The sequence below is a fragment of the Zea mays genome, chromosome 2, assembly GCF_902167145.1.
Source record: "Zea mays cultivar B73 chromosome 2, Zm-B73-REFERENCE-NAM-5.0, whole genome shotgun sequence".
Lineage (NCBI taxonomy): Eukaryota > Viridiplantae > Streptophyta > Magnoliopsida > Poales > Poaceae > Zea > Zea mays.
In genome coordinates, this window is record NC_050097.1 from 181,303,751 (window position 1) to 181,319,783 (window position 16,033).

The 16,033-nt window shown below is 49.6% G+C and overlaps 2 protein-coding genes across 4 annotated transcripts; both read left to right on the plus strand.

Moving 5' to 3' along the window:
* Positions 1 to 4,897: 4,897 nt before the first annotated feature.
* Positions 4,898 to 13,921, plus strand: LOC100383278 (uncharacterized). Its single transcript, NM_001175938.1, has 8 exons — positions 4,898 to 5,226; positions 5,315 to 5,380; positions 6,150 to 6,216; positions 6,300 to 6,400; positions 6,802 to 6,846; positions 6,929 to 7,234; positions 7,333 to 7,435; positions 13,586 to 13,921. The coding sequence occupies exons 1-8, from the start codon at positions 5,065 to 5,067 to the stop codon at positions 13,666 to 13,668; spliced, it is 933 nt and encodes a 310-aa protein (NP_001169409.1). The 5' UTR covers positions 4,898 to 5,064; the 3' UTR covers positions 13,669 to 13,921.
* Positions 13,586 to 15,162, plus strand: LOC100276898 (uncharacterized). Of its 3 annotated transcripts, none has more exons than XM_008669452.4 (2): positions 13,586 to 14,347; positions 14,448 to 15,162. In XM_008669452.4, exon 2 carries the CDS (start codon positions 14,466 to 14,468, stop codon positions 14,880 to 14,882), a length of 417 nt encoding a protein of 138 aa, XP_008667674.1. In that variant the 5' UTR covers positions 13,586 to 14,347; positions 14,448 to 14,465; the 3' UTR covers positions 14,883 to 15,162. The 3 variants fall into 3 exon arrangements, with proteins under 3 accessions (XP_008667674.1, NP_001394053.1, NP_001144069.1); NM_001407124.1 differs by having other exon boundaries at positions 14,166 to 14,347; positions 14,457 to 15,154; NM_001150597.2 differs by lacking the exon at positions 13,586 to 14,347 and having other exon boundaries at positions 14,393 to 15,147.
* The last annotated feature ends 871 nt before the right edge of the window (positions 15,163 to 16,033 follow it).

Genomic DNA, 16,033 nt, shown 5'->3' on the forward strand with positions numbered 1-16,033 from the left:
CCCCCCTCCTCTATATAAAGAGAGGTCTACGACCGATTTGTAAGAATCAATCGAATCAATACAACTTCTATTTCACATTTTATCCTAGGAGTAGTTCTAGTCTAGTTTAGGTTTAGCCTCTCGATCCCCAAATTCTCCGCCTCTCCTCGACTCTACGCCGATTAGAGGAGTCTAGGTCGGCCGGCCCGAGGCTAGACAACCCCTAGGATCTCTCCTCCCCGACGGGGTCCCTCCCGGGAGCGAGATCCAGGCGCCGCCGGCGATCTTCCGCCGCCCCTGCGCACGCGCAGACCGTCCGGCCCTAGGGCGCGGACCGTCCGGCCGTCAGGCAGGAAACCTTAGCCCCTGCGCCAGGTCGCGGACCGTCCGGCCCCAGGCCGCGGACCGTCCGCGCCTGACCAGAGAGCACCGCCGCCGGTTCTTCTTGAGTATTTGGCGCTCCGAAAAAGCGTCAACATACTTTTTGGCGACTCCGTTGGGGAAGTACATATCTAAGCTTATCAAATCGGCCCTCAATGGCCGGTTCAAGGGATAGCTCTGATATTTCTCCAAGCAACATCATAGAGCCGACTTGGGAAACCTTGCCGGCTGACGAGCAGCTCCAGTTCGAGGAGCACAAGGAGCGGATGATCCAGGAGGCGAAAGCAAAGTTCTTGGCCAACTTCAAAGTGGACAGGAACAACAAGGTCGTCCGACATCGGGCGACGGATCCGGCTTCGCTCCAACCCACGCCAGATATCCCCAATGTAAGTAATACCAACGATCTGCAATCTCTTAGAAATTATGTAGAAGATCAGTGTGAACAAATGCAGAACATCATAGGGGGTATGCAAAGCGATCTTAAGAGACTAGTACGTGCATTTGATAAATCTAGTATCACAAATTTTCCTTCGCACGAGGTTGAGTTAGGGGGTAACACGCGTAACACATCGGCTACAGGTTGTCACGACCAGTCACAACCCCTTTATGGGATGCCGATGGACACATACCCTGAGCAACCGCAAATCGGCAGCAAATCAGCCGATCTGTGCATGCCCGGACCGTCCGCACGTGAGCGCGGACCGTCCGGACCAACAACAGTCGGGCCGATTTTTAATGAGTTACCTAGATATGCGCCCGAACCACCACATACGACACAGAATCTAAACTACCCAGTCGGACCGTCCGCGTACAACGACGGACGGTCCACACATAATCACGGACGGTCCGGGCCAATGTCCGGACAGTCCGCGCATGAGTCTTTTGAGGAGGATTATCACCTGAATCCTCGCCCGTCCCAGCAACACTTCCCATCACACTATGCAATGCACCAGCCCATTAATTCAGGATCCAGAGCCCAGGAAAGCTTTCCGGCCCCACCTAGAAGGCCGGAAAGAAACGATCAAACCTATGAGCCATATAGGGCAAATGGAAATGCACCACGTAGTTCAAACCAATGGGGGGAACGACAACATGCTAACATGCAACCAACCCCACCTATGTTTGACCAGAGAGCCGGTGGTCTTGCACCGGCTGCCATTGATATAGTAAGGGAAGAAATAGCCGGGGCGTTCCGAGATAAGCTCGGAGTAAGCATGATCCCTGGGGGGCAATCATATCGGAAACCTTATGACAGCCGATTTGATCACCACCCGTACCCACAGGGAACTAGAATACCCGAATTCGCAAAATTTTCGGGTGATCAAGGGAAAAACACGCGTGAACATATAGGCCAGTTCTTAGCACAATTGGGAGAATTGGCCGACACAAAGGCATTTCGCATGCGCTTATTTTCATTATCTCTAACAAGAACCGCGTTTGCATGGTATGCCACTTTACCTCCTAATTCCATTTCATCATAGGGGGATCTAGAACAAAAAATTCATGATCATTTTTTCTCCGGTGACTATGAGTTGGATTTGGTAGATTTAGTGTCATTACGACAAACAAAGGACGAATCGGTTAATGATTACATCCGGAGATTCCGCGATACAAGAAACCGATGCTTTCAAATTCATTTAGCAGAAAAACAGCTAGTAGGATTAGCCTTTAATGGTCTGCGATATTATTTAAAAGAAAGATTAGAAGGCATCCAATTTTTTACACTAGCACAGTTACACCAGAGGGCTTTGGCTTGTGAAAGCCGGAGCAAAGAAACTGCTAAAACAATGTGTCACAACGTACACATAGTAGAATGCGACCAAAGTAGCTCGGATGACGAATCAGCGGAAGTGTACGCTGCTGAAATGGTTTGGCCAAAACAGGCCAAATCTTCGGCTTGTTCCTCCTTACAGCCGGTTCAAAAGAAACGGCAAGAGGAGGTTAAGTTTACGTTTAATGTCGGTAAGTGTGATAACATATTTGACGAGTTACTCAAAAATGGCAATATTAAAATAAATCACACTGTTCCATCCGCCGACGAGCTAAAACGTCGTGCGTACTGTAAGTGGCATAACTCATTTTCTCATGCCACTAATGATTGTAATGTATTTCGGCGACAGATTCAATCGGCCATTAATGAAGGACGATTGAAATTTCAGGAAATGCAGGTGGATACAGAGCCCTTTCCGATGAACATGATTGACTTCGAGGGCAAGAAAGTCCTAGTTCGGCCAAACACAGTCGATAAAGATAAAGGCAAAGAGACAATCATCAGCAATGCTAAAGAGGCCGATGGGGATCGTAAAGTTTCTTGCAGGAAAGTGGTAGCCGAGAAGACTCCCGATGGAGGGGAGACCCTAAAGGTGACCATCACAACCTCCAGTACTGGGGGACAAGCGCAGACAGGGAGACAGATGCAGGAACCCGTGCTGCGTATCTCGGACGGTCCGGCACGTAGGCGCGGACGGTCCGAGACCCCACCGGACGGTCCGGAGAGCTCCGGCGGACGGTCCGGCCGTACTCAGGATTCACAACGTCCACGTACTTTCAAACCACGACGACCAGAGATAGGTACGTGGAAAACAAATACATTCAAGGCAGCTGGTCGGTTGGTTAAAGCCGGCCCAACTTTTGATCAATTATTGTCTAAATACGTAAAAAAGAAGGCCGACCCCAGTGACCGGCCAGCAAAGCGACCCCGCTCACCCATTCATGAGCAACGTCAGGTCAGGCCGATTGGACCACCCCACCAATCGGAAGAAATGAAAGGTCATACTGTACAAGTGAGACCTAACATACCTGCATGGACACCTTCACCTCCATATCCACCTATGCCATATCCATACACATATTTACCTCCGCCATATGTCCCAAATCAAATGTGGGGCATGCCACCATATCCATTTGGGATGCCACAGTACCCCGCCTGGGGGGCACCCCAAACATCTGTTTTTGACAGGTTGACGCCACCAGTACAAGACCGATTGAGCACTGTTCAATCCGGTCACCAGGCACAAACCCAACAGGATTGCCGGACTACTCGGCCTTCAAGGCCGACCAATCTGGCAGGGGGGCATATGCCTGCAGCAACTCAAAAAACAACAAAAAAGGACATCATCAAAATAGGCACTGCAGATGTTGTCATACAAGAAGATAATAAAGGGCCGATGATTTTCGGCGAATCGGCCAACACAACCGAAAAGGATACGGCTAACATCAAAACAGCCGATCCAAAATACTCCATGCCTCGATGGTGCCCAGCGGGATTGACACGATCCCAAAAGCGAAAATTACAGCGCCTCAGAGCAAAGGAGAATCAGGAAAAGGAGGCAGAAAGAATATTCAATGACACGCATCCGCAGTATCCGCCACCACAAAAGAGATAGAGACCAAAGGCCGTTGAGAAAAATCAAACGACCACAAAAATAGAAAAATAAAACGACAACTGTGCAGCTCTCTGCAGGTATGGTAGACTGTCCGGCTATAAAGGCCGAATCATCTGCACAGGACGCGGACCATCTGACCCCTGAGGCCGAACCATCCGCACTACACCAAGACACCTCCGACGACGTACCGACGCCCATGGAGGAAGACGACCTGTAAGGAGAAGACCTGGTCGACTACGGAGCTACGCCAGAACACTTAGAAAATTAGGAAAGCAAGGTGACGAATTGGTCAGAACCAGTATGACGCTCGGCGGTGTTGGAACTGACATTTCGACCAAATCTAAAGGGATCACGTCCGTTGAGTCAACCATCGAGACCAAGGCCACTGCGTACCATCCTAGTAAGTGGCAAGATGCCTAAGAAAACCGATGTGATCACATCGAGTTAGTTGCTTTTGGTTCGCTCAGCTCCACCAAAAGGCAGGGGGGCATATGTTGAGCACCATTTTGAGTGCGCGGACGGTCCGGCCCTGGGGCCGGACGGTCCGTGGTCCGGACAGTCCGCGCCTATGGGCCGGACGGTCCGCGCAGGCGCAGAACAGATTAGGGTTCCGAGTTTCTTGCTATGTTTGTTGGCGAAAATCTCGGGATAAGCTCGGAAATTAGTTTGTAAAGGGTCCAGCCCTCTCCTCTATAAATAGAGAGGTATACGGCCGATTTGTAATCATCAATCGAATCAATACAACTTCTATTCGTATTTTATCCTAGGAGTAGTTCTAGTCTAGTTTAGGTTTAGCCTCTCAATCCTCAAATTCTTCGCCTCTCTTCGACTCTACGCCGATTGGAGGAGTCTAGGTCGGCCGGTCCGAGCCTAGACAACCCCTAGGATCTCTCCTCCCCGACGGGGTCCCTCCCGGGAGCGAGATCCAGGCTGCCGCCGGCGACTTCCGCCGCCCCTGCGTACGCGTGGACCGTCCGGCCCTAGGGCGCGGACCGTCCGGCCGTCAGGCAGGAAACCCTAGCCCCTGCGTCAGGTCGTGGACCGTCCGACTCCAGGCCGCGGACCGTCCGCGCCTGACCAGAGAGCACCGCCGCCGGTTCTTCTTGAGTATTTGGCGCCCCGAAAAAGCGTCAACATTAAGTATATTTCATTGGTACGGGTGACAGGAGATGATACAGGCGAATCGTTGCAGAGAGATGTGATATAGGGGAGAGATTGCTGACGTAGTGGGTGAAATTCCGTTCAAGACAGTCTCAGTCATCCACTTCCCCTCTGCACCTTGAACGTCCTCCGCAGAGGCAGCTCCCCAACTGTTAGAATGGACGACACGGAAGCCGCCAAGAACACGGCCACCACCGGCCCCACTTTCGCCTCCCCTCTCTTCTCTTTCTCCAACCTCGGCGGTGCTTCCTTCGGCTCTGGCTTTGGCTTCAAATCCAGCGCTCCTCTGCCGCCTGCCATCGAGGTCCAGCTCTGCGAGGTACTTCTCCGTCTCTTTTGTGCTTATTTCGGTGTTCTCGCTTTGGGTGATAGCGTTGAAGGTTGGGTTTTGCCTGACGATCTTGCAGGAATCACCCGTTCCGGCAGCTAGGTTGGAGCCAGTCGTGGTCGATGACTCCTTGACGATCTACAAGGTGCGGTAGCTAGGCTCGCTCTCTCGCTTGACTTGTGTTCGTGGAAATGCTTCTGTCACGGTATACTGTAAGAACTGTGCAGTACTGCCAAGGGAGATGTGATAAATAAATAAATGGAAAATTCTATATGCATTTACTTATTTTCTCTGCCGAAGATACCAAGTTCAAATTTCATATATATGTACAAGATTGAAAAAATATCATTCGACAAATCAATAGGCGAACGAGAAAGAAGACAAACACAAATTATTGCAAAGTTTATCTCTTTTACTTATTAGTATTACAAAGTTTTGAGTTGCATGTTTCAAAGTTGTGCTACTGCTGCCCAATGGAAGTCATATCATACATAAAAAATCATGTTTTGATGCCCAGATTAACTGTTAATTGCATGCTCAAGATATGGTTGCATTTGACCATGTTACCTTGCTGTGAAAACTTCATTTAGCCACTAGTTATTTGGCACATCTGAGAAGCGGCAACAGTGACTTCAACCGCTTTATCAATCTTTTCTTACCATATGCTGCTGAGAGAGAATGATGCAAGTAACAGGTGCTGGAAAACACAGGTACCAGAGGTGGAAGATGATTGTAGTTGGCTAGTTGCTTATCTGATAGTTTTAGACACTTAGACATAATATTGTGAATTTTGTTTCTGCTTCATCTGAAGGAGGCTCTGGGCCCATGCCTGCATACACCACTGGTCATTGATAATTTGGTATCTCCTTGTGATGGTGTTAAACTAAGCCAATTTTCCTTCCCAATCTTATCAGGGCAGAGTGAGTACATCTGACGTGTTTGGTGTCAAAGACTCTGATTTGGTCCCTGGAAAATATGAAGGTGAAGACTAAATATATTTTATTCTTTACGTCATATTTGTATTTATTTGGCTCTGTGAACTTGAGCGTCACCATGGGCACCAGGTGGGTTGAAGCTGTGGGAAGGTTCATTAGACTTGGTGAAAGCCCTGAATTCTGATATCAAAGAAGATAAATTTCATCTGGAAGGCAAACGCGTATTGGAGGTGCGATGCTTAATTTCAGGTTCATGGTTATGCATATACCATGTGAACCTCTGTTTGTTAATTAAATTCTTTATTCTTCTATTCTACTGAAGTCACTGAACTTGTTACTTTTGGTGCAACCTTTATTCTTTTCTGTAGTAAGGGATGCAAGCAGCTTTGTCTGCGATCCTGCAAATATCCCATTTTTATGCGGGTTCAGAGATAACATTGTATCCCACGGTGTATATATAGTTATATACTTGTCAACAAATGAATCTGCACTGATAATATGTGCTCTGTGGTATAATGTCCAAGTGACTGTTTTTTTTCAACAGAAGTATTCAAATGAAACCGTTGTAAAGTAGGAAACCAATGTATTATAAGCAAGCTACTTATATTAGCTACTTTATTTTGATTTTTAGCTTGGATGTGGACATGGCCTCCCTGGCATTTTTGCGGGTCTCAAGGTATTGCCCTTGATCCTTTCCTTTGTGCCACTTTCAAATAATTCCTCATGTATATTGATTTTTCAAAAACTTGAACTGTCAGGGTGCTGACCTGATTCATTTCCAAGATTTCAATGCCGAGGTGCTTAGGTGCTTGACTATACCAAATGTAAAAGTCAATCTTTTCAAGGATTCACCAGAAGGAACATGTACATGTCCGATTGTTGGTTTCTTTGCTGGTGATTGGAGTGAAATGGATAAGCTACTACTTTGCGGGGATGCTGAGCAAGACAAAACAGCCAGTGGTGATACAGAAGGTAAAATGTGTAATGGTTATGATATCATCCTGATGGCTGAGACTGTTTACGCGGTATCTTGTCTTCCAAATCTCTACAGGCTCATCAAGAAGGTTAACATTCAAAATTTCCATTTTGCTGAATATTCTTTCTTGAACATTAAAAAAATTGCTTAATACTGGCTTTCTTACACACTGAAAGTCTTTTGCAGTGCTTGCGCTACCCTGGGGGTGTGGTTTACATGGCAGGGAAGAAGCATTACTTTGGAGTAGGTGGTGGCACAAGGCAGTTTCTGCGCTTGGTTGAAAAAGACGGTAAGTTGTCTGTTTCTCCTGACTAGAGCTGTTCGTCTTGCAAACTCCCATACCTTGCTTCCAGTAGGATCGAATGTTCGTCTTGCAAACTTGTGAAATAACAAGCTTGTGAAATAATATTTGCCTGCTACATGGTGAGTTGGTGACCGGATCGTTTATGTTTCATTTACTCTTTCTTGTACATTTGTCAATCTTATCTAAATCATTGAACATATTCAGCTTTGACTGGTACCATGCACAGAACTATTTAGATTGCTGACATGGAAATAGTAGTATTAATCAGTTTGTTTTGTTATGTATTTTCAAAGTAAAAGGGAAGGTTTTACTACCATATTACTACAAACGATGTTCTTTTTCCTGAAAAGGCGGTGAAAGCTTTGCTTCACCATAATATTGTTAGAAGAAAATTGACCTACTTTATAAGGAAACCGGGCCTGAAAACTATACAATTAGGGTTTAAACCCGCACAACTTGGGTCCACAGACTGCACAACTAGGGGCTACACAACCACATCCTGAACATATTTGATCAGAAGACCAAACATTAATGTCGGGTGCCACAACTCGCTCAGGAACTCATCAGTCATCACTACTCAAGACGCAACCCAAGCAACAACTCAAAGCCAACCGTTTAGGAACAAAACAGCAAGGAGAAAAAGAAAACCTGGGAAAAAAAACAACCCGATGAAGCTGAACCAAGGCGCTGGAAATGCTTGATGACGCCTTTAGGAAGGGAACAATGCCAACCCAAACAGGTTTGGGATTTCATTTGCAACAACTGAGCGCAGGGTAGGAAGGCACCTCCAAGGAGGAAGATGATATGGCCCAGCCGCATAGAGTTTATTTTAGGAAACACTGAGTTGATTGGCTGTGATTATTTGGTAGCAAATAGTCCCTTTTTGTAATGGTAGCATTAGTTACCTTATTGAGCATTACACGGCTCTATAGTTTCTATGTTTAGGAAAGAGATTGTGGGGAAATAAAAGGGAGAAAGGCAGAAGAGAAAAGGGACATTCTTGTTCCACAAATTCCAGTCTCAGGCGTCGCCGACGATAAACGGCCGGTGGTTCCGTCAACCGCTACCATAGGTCGCCGGCGAGCTATCCCGGTGCCGCCCCAGCCTACTCGATCTGGGCTGCGGCCTGGAACTCGTTCCTATCAACGGGAACACCCATATCAACTGGTATCGGATTCAGGCGGTTCTGGTGCATCCCTTCCCATGGCTTCCGCTGAGGATCGCGTGGGGCATCTGGAGGCATCGGTCGCGCAACTGGCGGTTGCTGTGCAGGACATCCAGTCCAACATAGCAGAGCTCGCCAAGGTTGTCGCCGACTCAGTGCAGCTGACGGGTGGCGAGGCGTCGGGGGTGGACGACCGGCACCGTCCTCAACAGCAGGGACGCCGGGACGGACGAGACGCCGACGCGATGGGCGGTGAGCGTGGCGGTCGTCGCGGGTTTCCACACGCGCCCCGTTACGACTTGCCGCTGTTCGATGGGTCGGAGGACCCATTGCTGTGGCTGCGTCAGTGCGAGCGGTATGGGCGGTTGCATGACATTCCAAGGGAGGAGTGGGTGCAGATGGCCGGCATGCATCTGCGCGGCGAGGCTCAGGAGGTTTTGGACAATTGGGAAACTGAGGATCAATTCATTTCTTGGCCGGAGTTCTATGACACCTTGCAGCGCTTCACACGGCATTCAACCTCGGGACCGCTGGGAGATCTAGCCAATTTGAAACAGCACAACAGCCGAGCAGACGTATATGCAAGGGAGTTTCAGCGACTTCTTGCCCGCACACCAAGGTTGTCTCGGCAGGATCAGATCGAGCTCTTTACCGCGGGGTTATCATCCACCCTCGCGGCCGAGGTCCGTCGGGATCGCCCCCGGGACTTGGCTGACACCATGGGTTTGGCTCGTGAAGCAGAACGGCGGGAAGATCTCTTTCTTGCCAAGGTGGCCCAGGCCACGTGGTCACGCGGGTCTCGTAGCACATCTTGGGCATCGGGCACCGATCCATCGGCAAGTAATCGGGCGACGGCGCCGTCATCCAGTGCCCTCCCGGTGGCGCCTGGGGGATCCAAGCTGGAAGGGGGTCGAGCGTTGACGACGGCTTCACAGACTTCAGGGACTGTTCCCACTGCTCCACCATATCGTCGTCGTCTCAGTCCTGCAGAAATGTCTGACCGAAGGGAGAAGGGTCTCTGTTATAACTGTGATGAGGTTTACTCGCGTGGACATCGTTGTCAGCGCCTGTTCCATTTGGAAGTGCTCAGCGAGGGTGAAGAGGATGATTCACTGGAGGAGGAACCAACCCTATCTGCTATAGCCATGAAGGGTCTGAAGGCCAGTCGCACTATGCAGGTCATTGTAGTCATGGGTGGACAACGTCTGGTGGGCTTAGTGGATAGTGGTAGCACCCATAACTTTATTAGTAGCCATGCTGCTTCTGTGGTGCAGATCACACAATCGTCAGGGACTGGACAGCAGGTGCAGGTAGCCAATGGCGCTCGGTTGCCATGTCTTGGGCGGTTGATAGCCAGCTGGTGGATCGTGATGCCTTATTGGATAGAGCTCGTCATCACTTGTTGACTGCCCAGAACAGGATGAAACAGCGTTATGATCTCCATCACCGTGAGGTCTCTTATGCTGTGGGTGATTGGGTGTGGTTAAAGCTCCAAAGTCATCGTCAACTCTCGGTTCGCCCGGATCACTATCACAAGTTGGCGCCCAGATTTTTTGGACCTTACCAGGTGGTCAGTCAAGTGGGCAACGTGGCATATCGTCTCGCCTTACCAGCAACAGCTAAAATACATGATGTATTTCACGTCTCCATGCTGAAACCTTTCAAAGGGCCTCCTCCATCCACCACACCAGACCTTCCTGAAGATGTATCCTACCCCTCTCCAGAATCTGCACAACCAACTCCTCACAAGATACTGGCTCAACGCTTTGTTCACGGGCACCGGCAGTTCTTGATTCAGTGGACCAGACAAGATCTTGAAGAAGCTACTTGGGAGGATGCTCTGGACTTCCGTCGGGCGCACCCAGATTTCAAGCTTGAGGACAAGCTTGCTGTCGAGGGGGGGGGGAGTATTGATATGGCCCAGCCGCATAGAGTTTATTTTAGGAAACACTGAGTTGATTGGCTGTGATTATTTGGTAGCAAATAGTCCCTTTTTGTAATGGTAGCATTAGTTACCTTATTGAGCATTACACGGCTCTATAGTTTCTATGTTTAGGAAAGAGATTGTGGGGAAATAAAAGGGAGAAAGGCAGAAGAGAAAAGGGACATTCTTGTTCCACAAATTCCAGTCTCAGGCGTCGCCGACGATAAACGGCCGGTGGTTCCGTCAACCGCTACCATAGGTCGCCGGCGAGCTATCCCGGTGCCGCCCCAGCCTACTCGATCTGGGCTGCGGCCTGGAACTCGTTCCTATCAACGGGAACACCCATATCAACTGGTATCGGATTCAGGCGGTTCTGGTGCATCCCTTCCCATGGCTTCCGCTGAGGATCGCGTGGGGCATCTGGAGGCATCGGTCGCGCAACTGGCGGTTGCTGTGCAGGACATCCAGTCCAACATAGCAGAGCTCGCCAAGGTTGTCGCCGACTCAGTGCAGCTGACGGGTGGCGAGGCGTCGGGGGTGGACGGCCGGCACCGTCCTCAACAGCAGGGACGCCGGGACGGACGAGACGCCGACGCGATGGGCGGTGAGCGTGGCGGTCGTCGCGGGTTTCCACACGCGCCCCGTTACGACTTGCCGCTGTTCGATGGGTCGGAGGACCCATTGCTGTGGCTGCGTCAGTGCGAGCGGTATGGGCGGTTGCATGACATTCCAAGGGAGGAGTGGGTGCAGATGGCTGGCATGCATCTGCGCGGCGAGGCTCAGGAGGTTTTGGACAATTGGGAAACTGAGGATCAATTCATTTCTTGGCCGGAGTTCTATGACACCTTCTTGCAGCGCTTCACACGGCATTCAACCTCGGGACCGCTGGGAGATCTAGCCAATTTGAAACAGCACAACAGCCGAGCAGACGTATATGCAAGGGAGTTTCAGCGACTTCTTGCCCGCACACCAAGGTTGTCTCGGCAGGATCAGATCGAGCTCTTTACCGCGGGGTTATCATCCACCCTCGCGGCCGAGGTCCGTCGGGATCGCCCCCGGGACTTGGCTGACACCATGGGTTTGGCTCGTGAAGCAGAACGGCGGGAAGATCTCTTTCTTGCCAAGGTGGCCCAGGCCACGTGGTCACGCGGGTCTCGTAGCACATCTTGGGCATCGGGCACCGATCCATCGGCAAGTAATCGGGCGACGGCGCCGTCATCCAGTGCCCTCCCGGTGGCGCCTGGGGGATCCAAGCTGGAAGGGGGTCGAGCGTTGACGACGACTTCACAGACTTCAGGGACTGTTCCCACTGCTCCACCATATCGTCGTCGTCTCAGTCCTGCAGAAATGTCTGACCGAAGGGAGAAGGGTCTCTGTTATAACTGTGATGAGGTTTACTCGCGTGGACATCGTTGTCAGCGCTTGTTCCATTTGGAAGTGCTCAGCGAGGGTGAAGAGGATGATTCACTGGAGGAGGAACCAACCCTATCTGCTATAGCCATGAAGGGTCTGAAGGCCAGTCGCACTATGCAGGTCATTGTAGTCATGGGTGGACAACGTCTGGTGGGCTTAGTGGATAGTGGTAGCACCCATAACTTTATTAGTAGCCATGCTGCTTCTGTGGTGCAGATCACACAATCGTCAGGGACTGGACAGCAGGTGCAGGTAGCCAATGGCGCTCGGTTGCCATGTCTTGGGCAGTTGATAGCCAGCTGGTGGATCGTGATGCCTTATTGGATAGAGCTCGTCATCACTTGTTGACTGCCCAGAACAGGATGAAACAACGTTATGATCTCCATCACCGTGAGGTCTCTTATGCTGTGGGTGATTGGGTGTGGTTAAAGCTCCAAAGTCATCGTCAACTCTCGGTTCGCCCGGATCACTATCACAAGTTGGCGCCCAGATTTTTTGGACCTTACCAGGTGGTCAGTCAAGTGGGCAACGTGGCATATCGTCTCGCCTTACCAGCAACAGCTAAAATACATGATGTATTTCACGTCTCCATGCTGAAACCTTTCAAAGGGCCTCCTCCATCCACCACACCAGACCTTCCTGAAGATGTATCCTACCCCTCTCCAGAATCTGCACAACCAACTCCTCACAAGATACTGGCTCAACGCTTTGTTCACGGGCACCGGCAGTTCTTGATTCAGTGGACCGGACAAGATCTTGAAGAAGCTACTTGGGAGGATGCTCTGGACTTCCGTCGGGCGCACCCAGATTTCAAGCTTGAGGACAAGCTTGCTGTCGAGGGGGGGGGGGGGGAGTATTGATATGGCCCAGCCGCATAGAGTTTATTTTAGGAAACACTGAGTTGATTGGCTGTGATTATTTGGTAGCAAATAGTCCCTTTTTGTAATGGTAGCATTAGTTACCTTATTGAGCATTACACGGCTCTATAGTTTCTATGTTTAGGAAAGAGATTGTGGGGAAATAAAAGGGAGAAAGGCAGAAGAGAAAAGGGACATTCTTGTTCCACAAATTCCAGTCTCAGGCGTCGCCGACGATAAATGGCCGGTGGTTCCGTCAACCGCTACCATAGGTCGCCGGCGAGCTATCCCGGTGCCGCCCCAGCCTACTCGATCTGGGCTGCGGCCTGGAACTCGTTCCTATCAACGGGAACACCCATATCAGAAGAGATGCTCGCAGACATTGCCATCCAAGCTTTCTCCACGACATCAACTGACAACACCAACAGAGTGGCCAGAGCATGAGCACGAGCGCGCCCGACTACACTCCCACAGCTGCAGCCCGTCGTCACGTCATCACCACACCACAGCGGACACTGACCCTGTCACCAAATGTTGGTGACATACACGAGCGTTACTGTTATCTCCAAAACGTCAAGTAGTTAGAATGTAGATTATCCATTCTTAATATGATATTCTACATTTCGTAAACAATGATTATTTTACCTTTTCTGTTGATGTGAGCATAACTGTAGAGCACAAAGAGCTTCTCTGGATCTGTCATGTGGGTTATGGTTTACATTTGCACACCATGTGGGATTCAAGTTTTGCTTATACTAACTTTTGGTTGTTCTCAGGTGCCATGCATCCTGAGCGGCTCAATGATGTTGCTGATGGATCATCCAATGTTAGGGAGGTTTGGAAATTCTCATTCAAATAGATTAGCACTGCCCCTGCGATTGTCGGGAGAACTGGAAACATGTACTGGACTCCATATTGGGTGAGAGGGAGGTCTTATAGGACTTCCTGGTTCTGTTAATCTACCTGTGACTGTTTCAAAAAGCTGATCTTTCTCTTTTGGAGCACTGCTTTGCTCTTGTAGACTAAAAAAAATCGCTTTTACCTCTGGTTTCTGTTTGTTAAACTTGTTTAGCCTTTCATATGAAACGATGAATTCTCCATGATATTATCACACTTGCTCTCAAATTACCCTCCAAAGATAGCATCTCCTATGTAGATTAAAAGCGTCACTTTCCACCGAGCATCATGACGAAGATTCCTGATAGTTCCAATGGCAGACACATCTGATTGAGTCACACCTGACAAGTCAAAAAAAGGCGCAAGGACAAAATTCTATCCCAGATGCTTCACCCTCTATTTTTTCTATCTGGATTGATAAACCATGCTGGATGGGGCCAAGAGGAATGTTTTTTTTCCAGTAAACACTCGAGAATGCACCCCCAGCAGGCAGCAGCACAAGACAGCGAGAGGTGTGAATGCAGTAGGGACATGGATGTGAAAGGGTGCTCATAGCCCCATGTGATGCAAGGAGTCAAGCATTGGGGCAAGCTTTGTCCCTATCTCCACGTTTCAGTGCTGCTAATCCTAGCTTCAACATGGTACAGCCTTGTGTGGGGGTCATTCCATGTGGCCTACTGTCGTGATTTGTATTGTATGTACCCCTCCTTGTAGGTAGTGTCTATATCTCCTGCCTTGCAGCTTTTGCAGTGAGCTACCATGTCCACGATGGGCTTCTTCCAGGACACCCGCGTCGTCGGTGGTGGCAGCAGCCGGACGGCCAGGTTTCTCCAGTACCAGAGGCTGGAGTGCTGGGAGGACGCCGGAGTCGCTCCCAGTCCCAGGTCCCGGTGGCGGTGGCCGTGGCTGCCGACGGAGAATGGTAAGATGGCTCCCCCCTGTTTGTTCAATGTCAAGAGGCTGAAGTGGAGCAAGATCACCTCGGCTCTGATACTACCAAGGAAGGTTGCTGAGCTCTCCGCAAAGATCCGTCACGCCAGCGCCAGGACCGAGGCCGCCGCCACCATCTGCCCGGCCGTCGTCTTCGTGTCACCGTGGGGGCTTCCTGTGCTCTCCCGGCCACTCTTGGTCGGCCACAAGAGCAGGTACCAGTATCACCATGGAAAGGACACCTGATGATGAGCTGAGCAGGTAGTACCCAATCTGTATTCCTGGCGATGATTATATATGCGGCGAGCTAGTTGATCTTGTAGTATGTGTAGTAATCCTCATTTTGATTCCCCTGCGATGCTTGTGTCATGCTTGATTGGGCCCCTTGCTACGGCATGCATGTCATGTTGTGCCCTCTATCAACATCCGTACCAAGCAAAGCAATTGCTATATTCCATCACTACCATTCGCCCATGTGGATTTGGATATCTCGTAGGAATTCACCGTTCTTCATGAGCAGCTTCAATCGCATGCATAATTGCATATATGGCCTGGAAAAACATCTAGGATTTGGTGTTCTTTTTTTTTCTATTTAGGCCATGATTGGCAGATCTCCGGCTCCTCTACAGGAGCAGCTCATTCATAAGAGCCATTTTTTTTTTTTTGCAAATCGTTGCAAAATGGCTCCTCCTATACGATTTTATTTTGTGTATGTGTAAAATACCCGCAGTCTTTGGTTAGACATTTGCATGAACATCTCGTGCGCGTATTGTACGAAGCGCCCGCCAGAAACATTCGCACAAGCCCCAAAATGGATCCTGCTCTCGGTGTGGAGCCGTTTTCGACGCACTGTTTAGGAGGACTCCGGTAAGGAGCTGGAGCCGAACGGGGCCAAATCTTTGCCAAATATATTACCTCATGTTAGTTGGAACGAGCAAGACGTTATTTCTTAGCTAGCTTACCTCAGGCTATGCGTTGGCAAGTTTTGTCTTGGTGAGGCGAGCTAGCCAAATCGGCTCACTTTAATTGGCAAGGTTTCGTTTGACTAGCCATGCTAGGCGAGGCTAGATTGCTGGGAAATCAAGGACATGTTTGGAGGTCTTGCCCTATTGTGTCCCTGGCTTGGCTCGACAAAGTCATAGATGTTCGTTTGGCTTTAATCCAAAACGGATTCTACCGTTTCTACAGTGTTTTGTCTCTATGGATTGCAACTGCAGCAGTCTGAATAACTGGCTTTAATCTAAAGCAAATAGACCAGCAAAATAGAAACCTTGAAAACACAAAAAATCGAGATAGATTGGAAAGAAACCAAACGAATGTGGACTTCGCTCAGCCATGCGAAACAAGGCACGCCTCAAACGGACTGCGGACCCTAACTGGGCCTAGCATTCTTCATC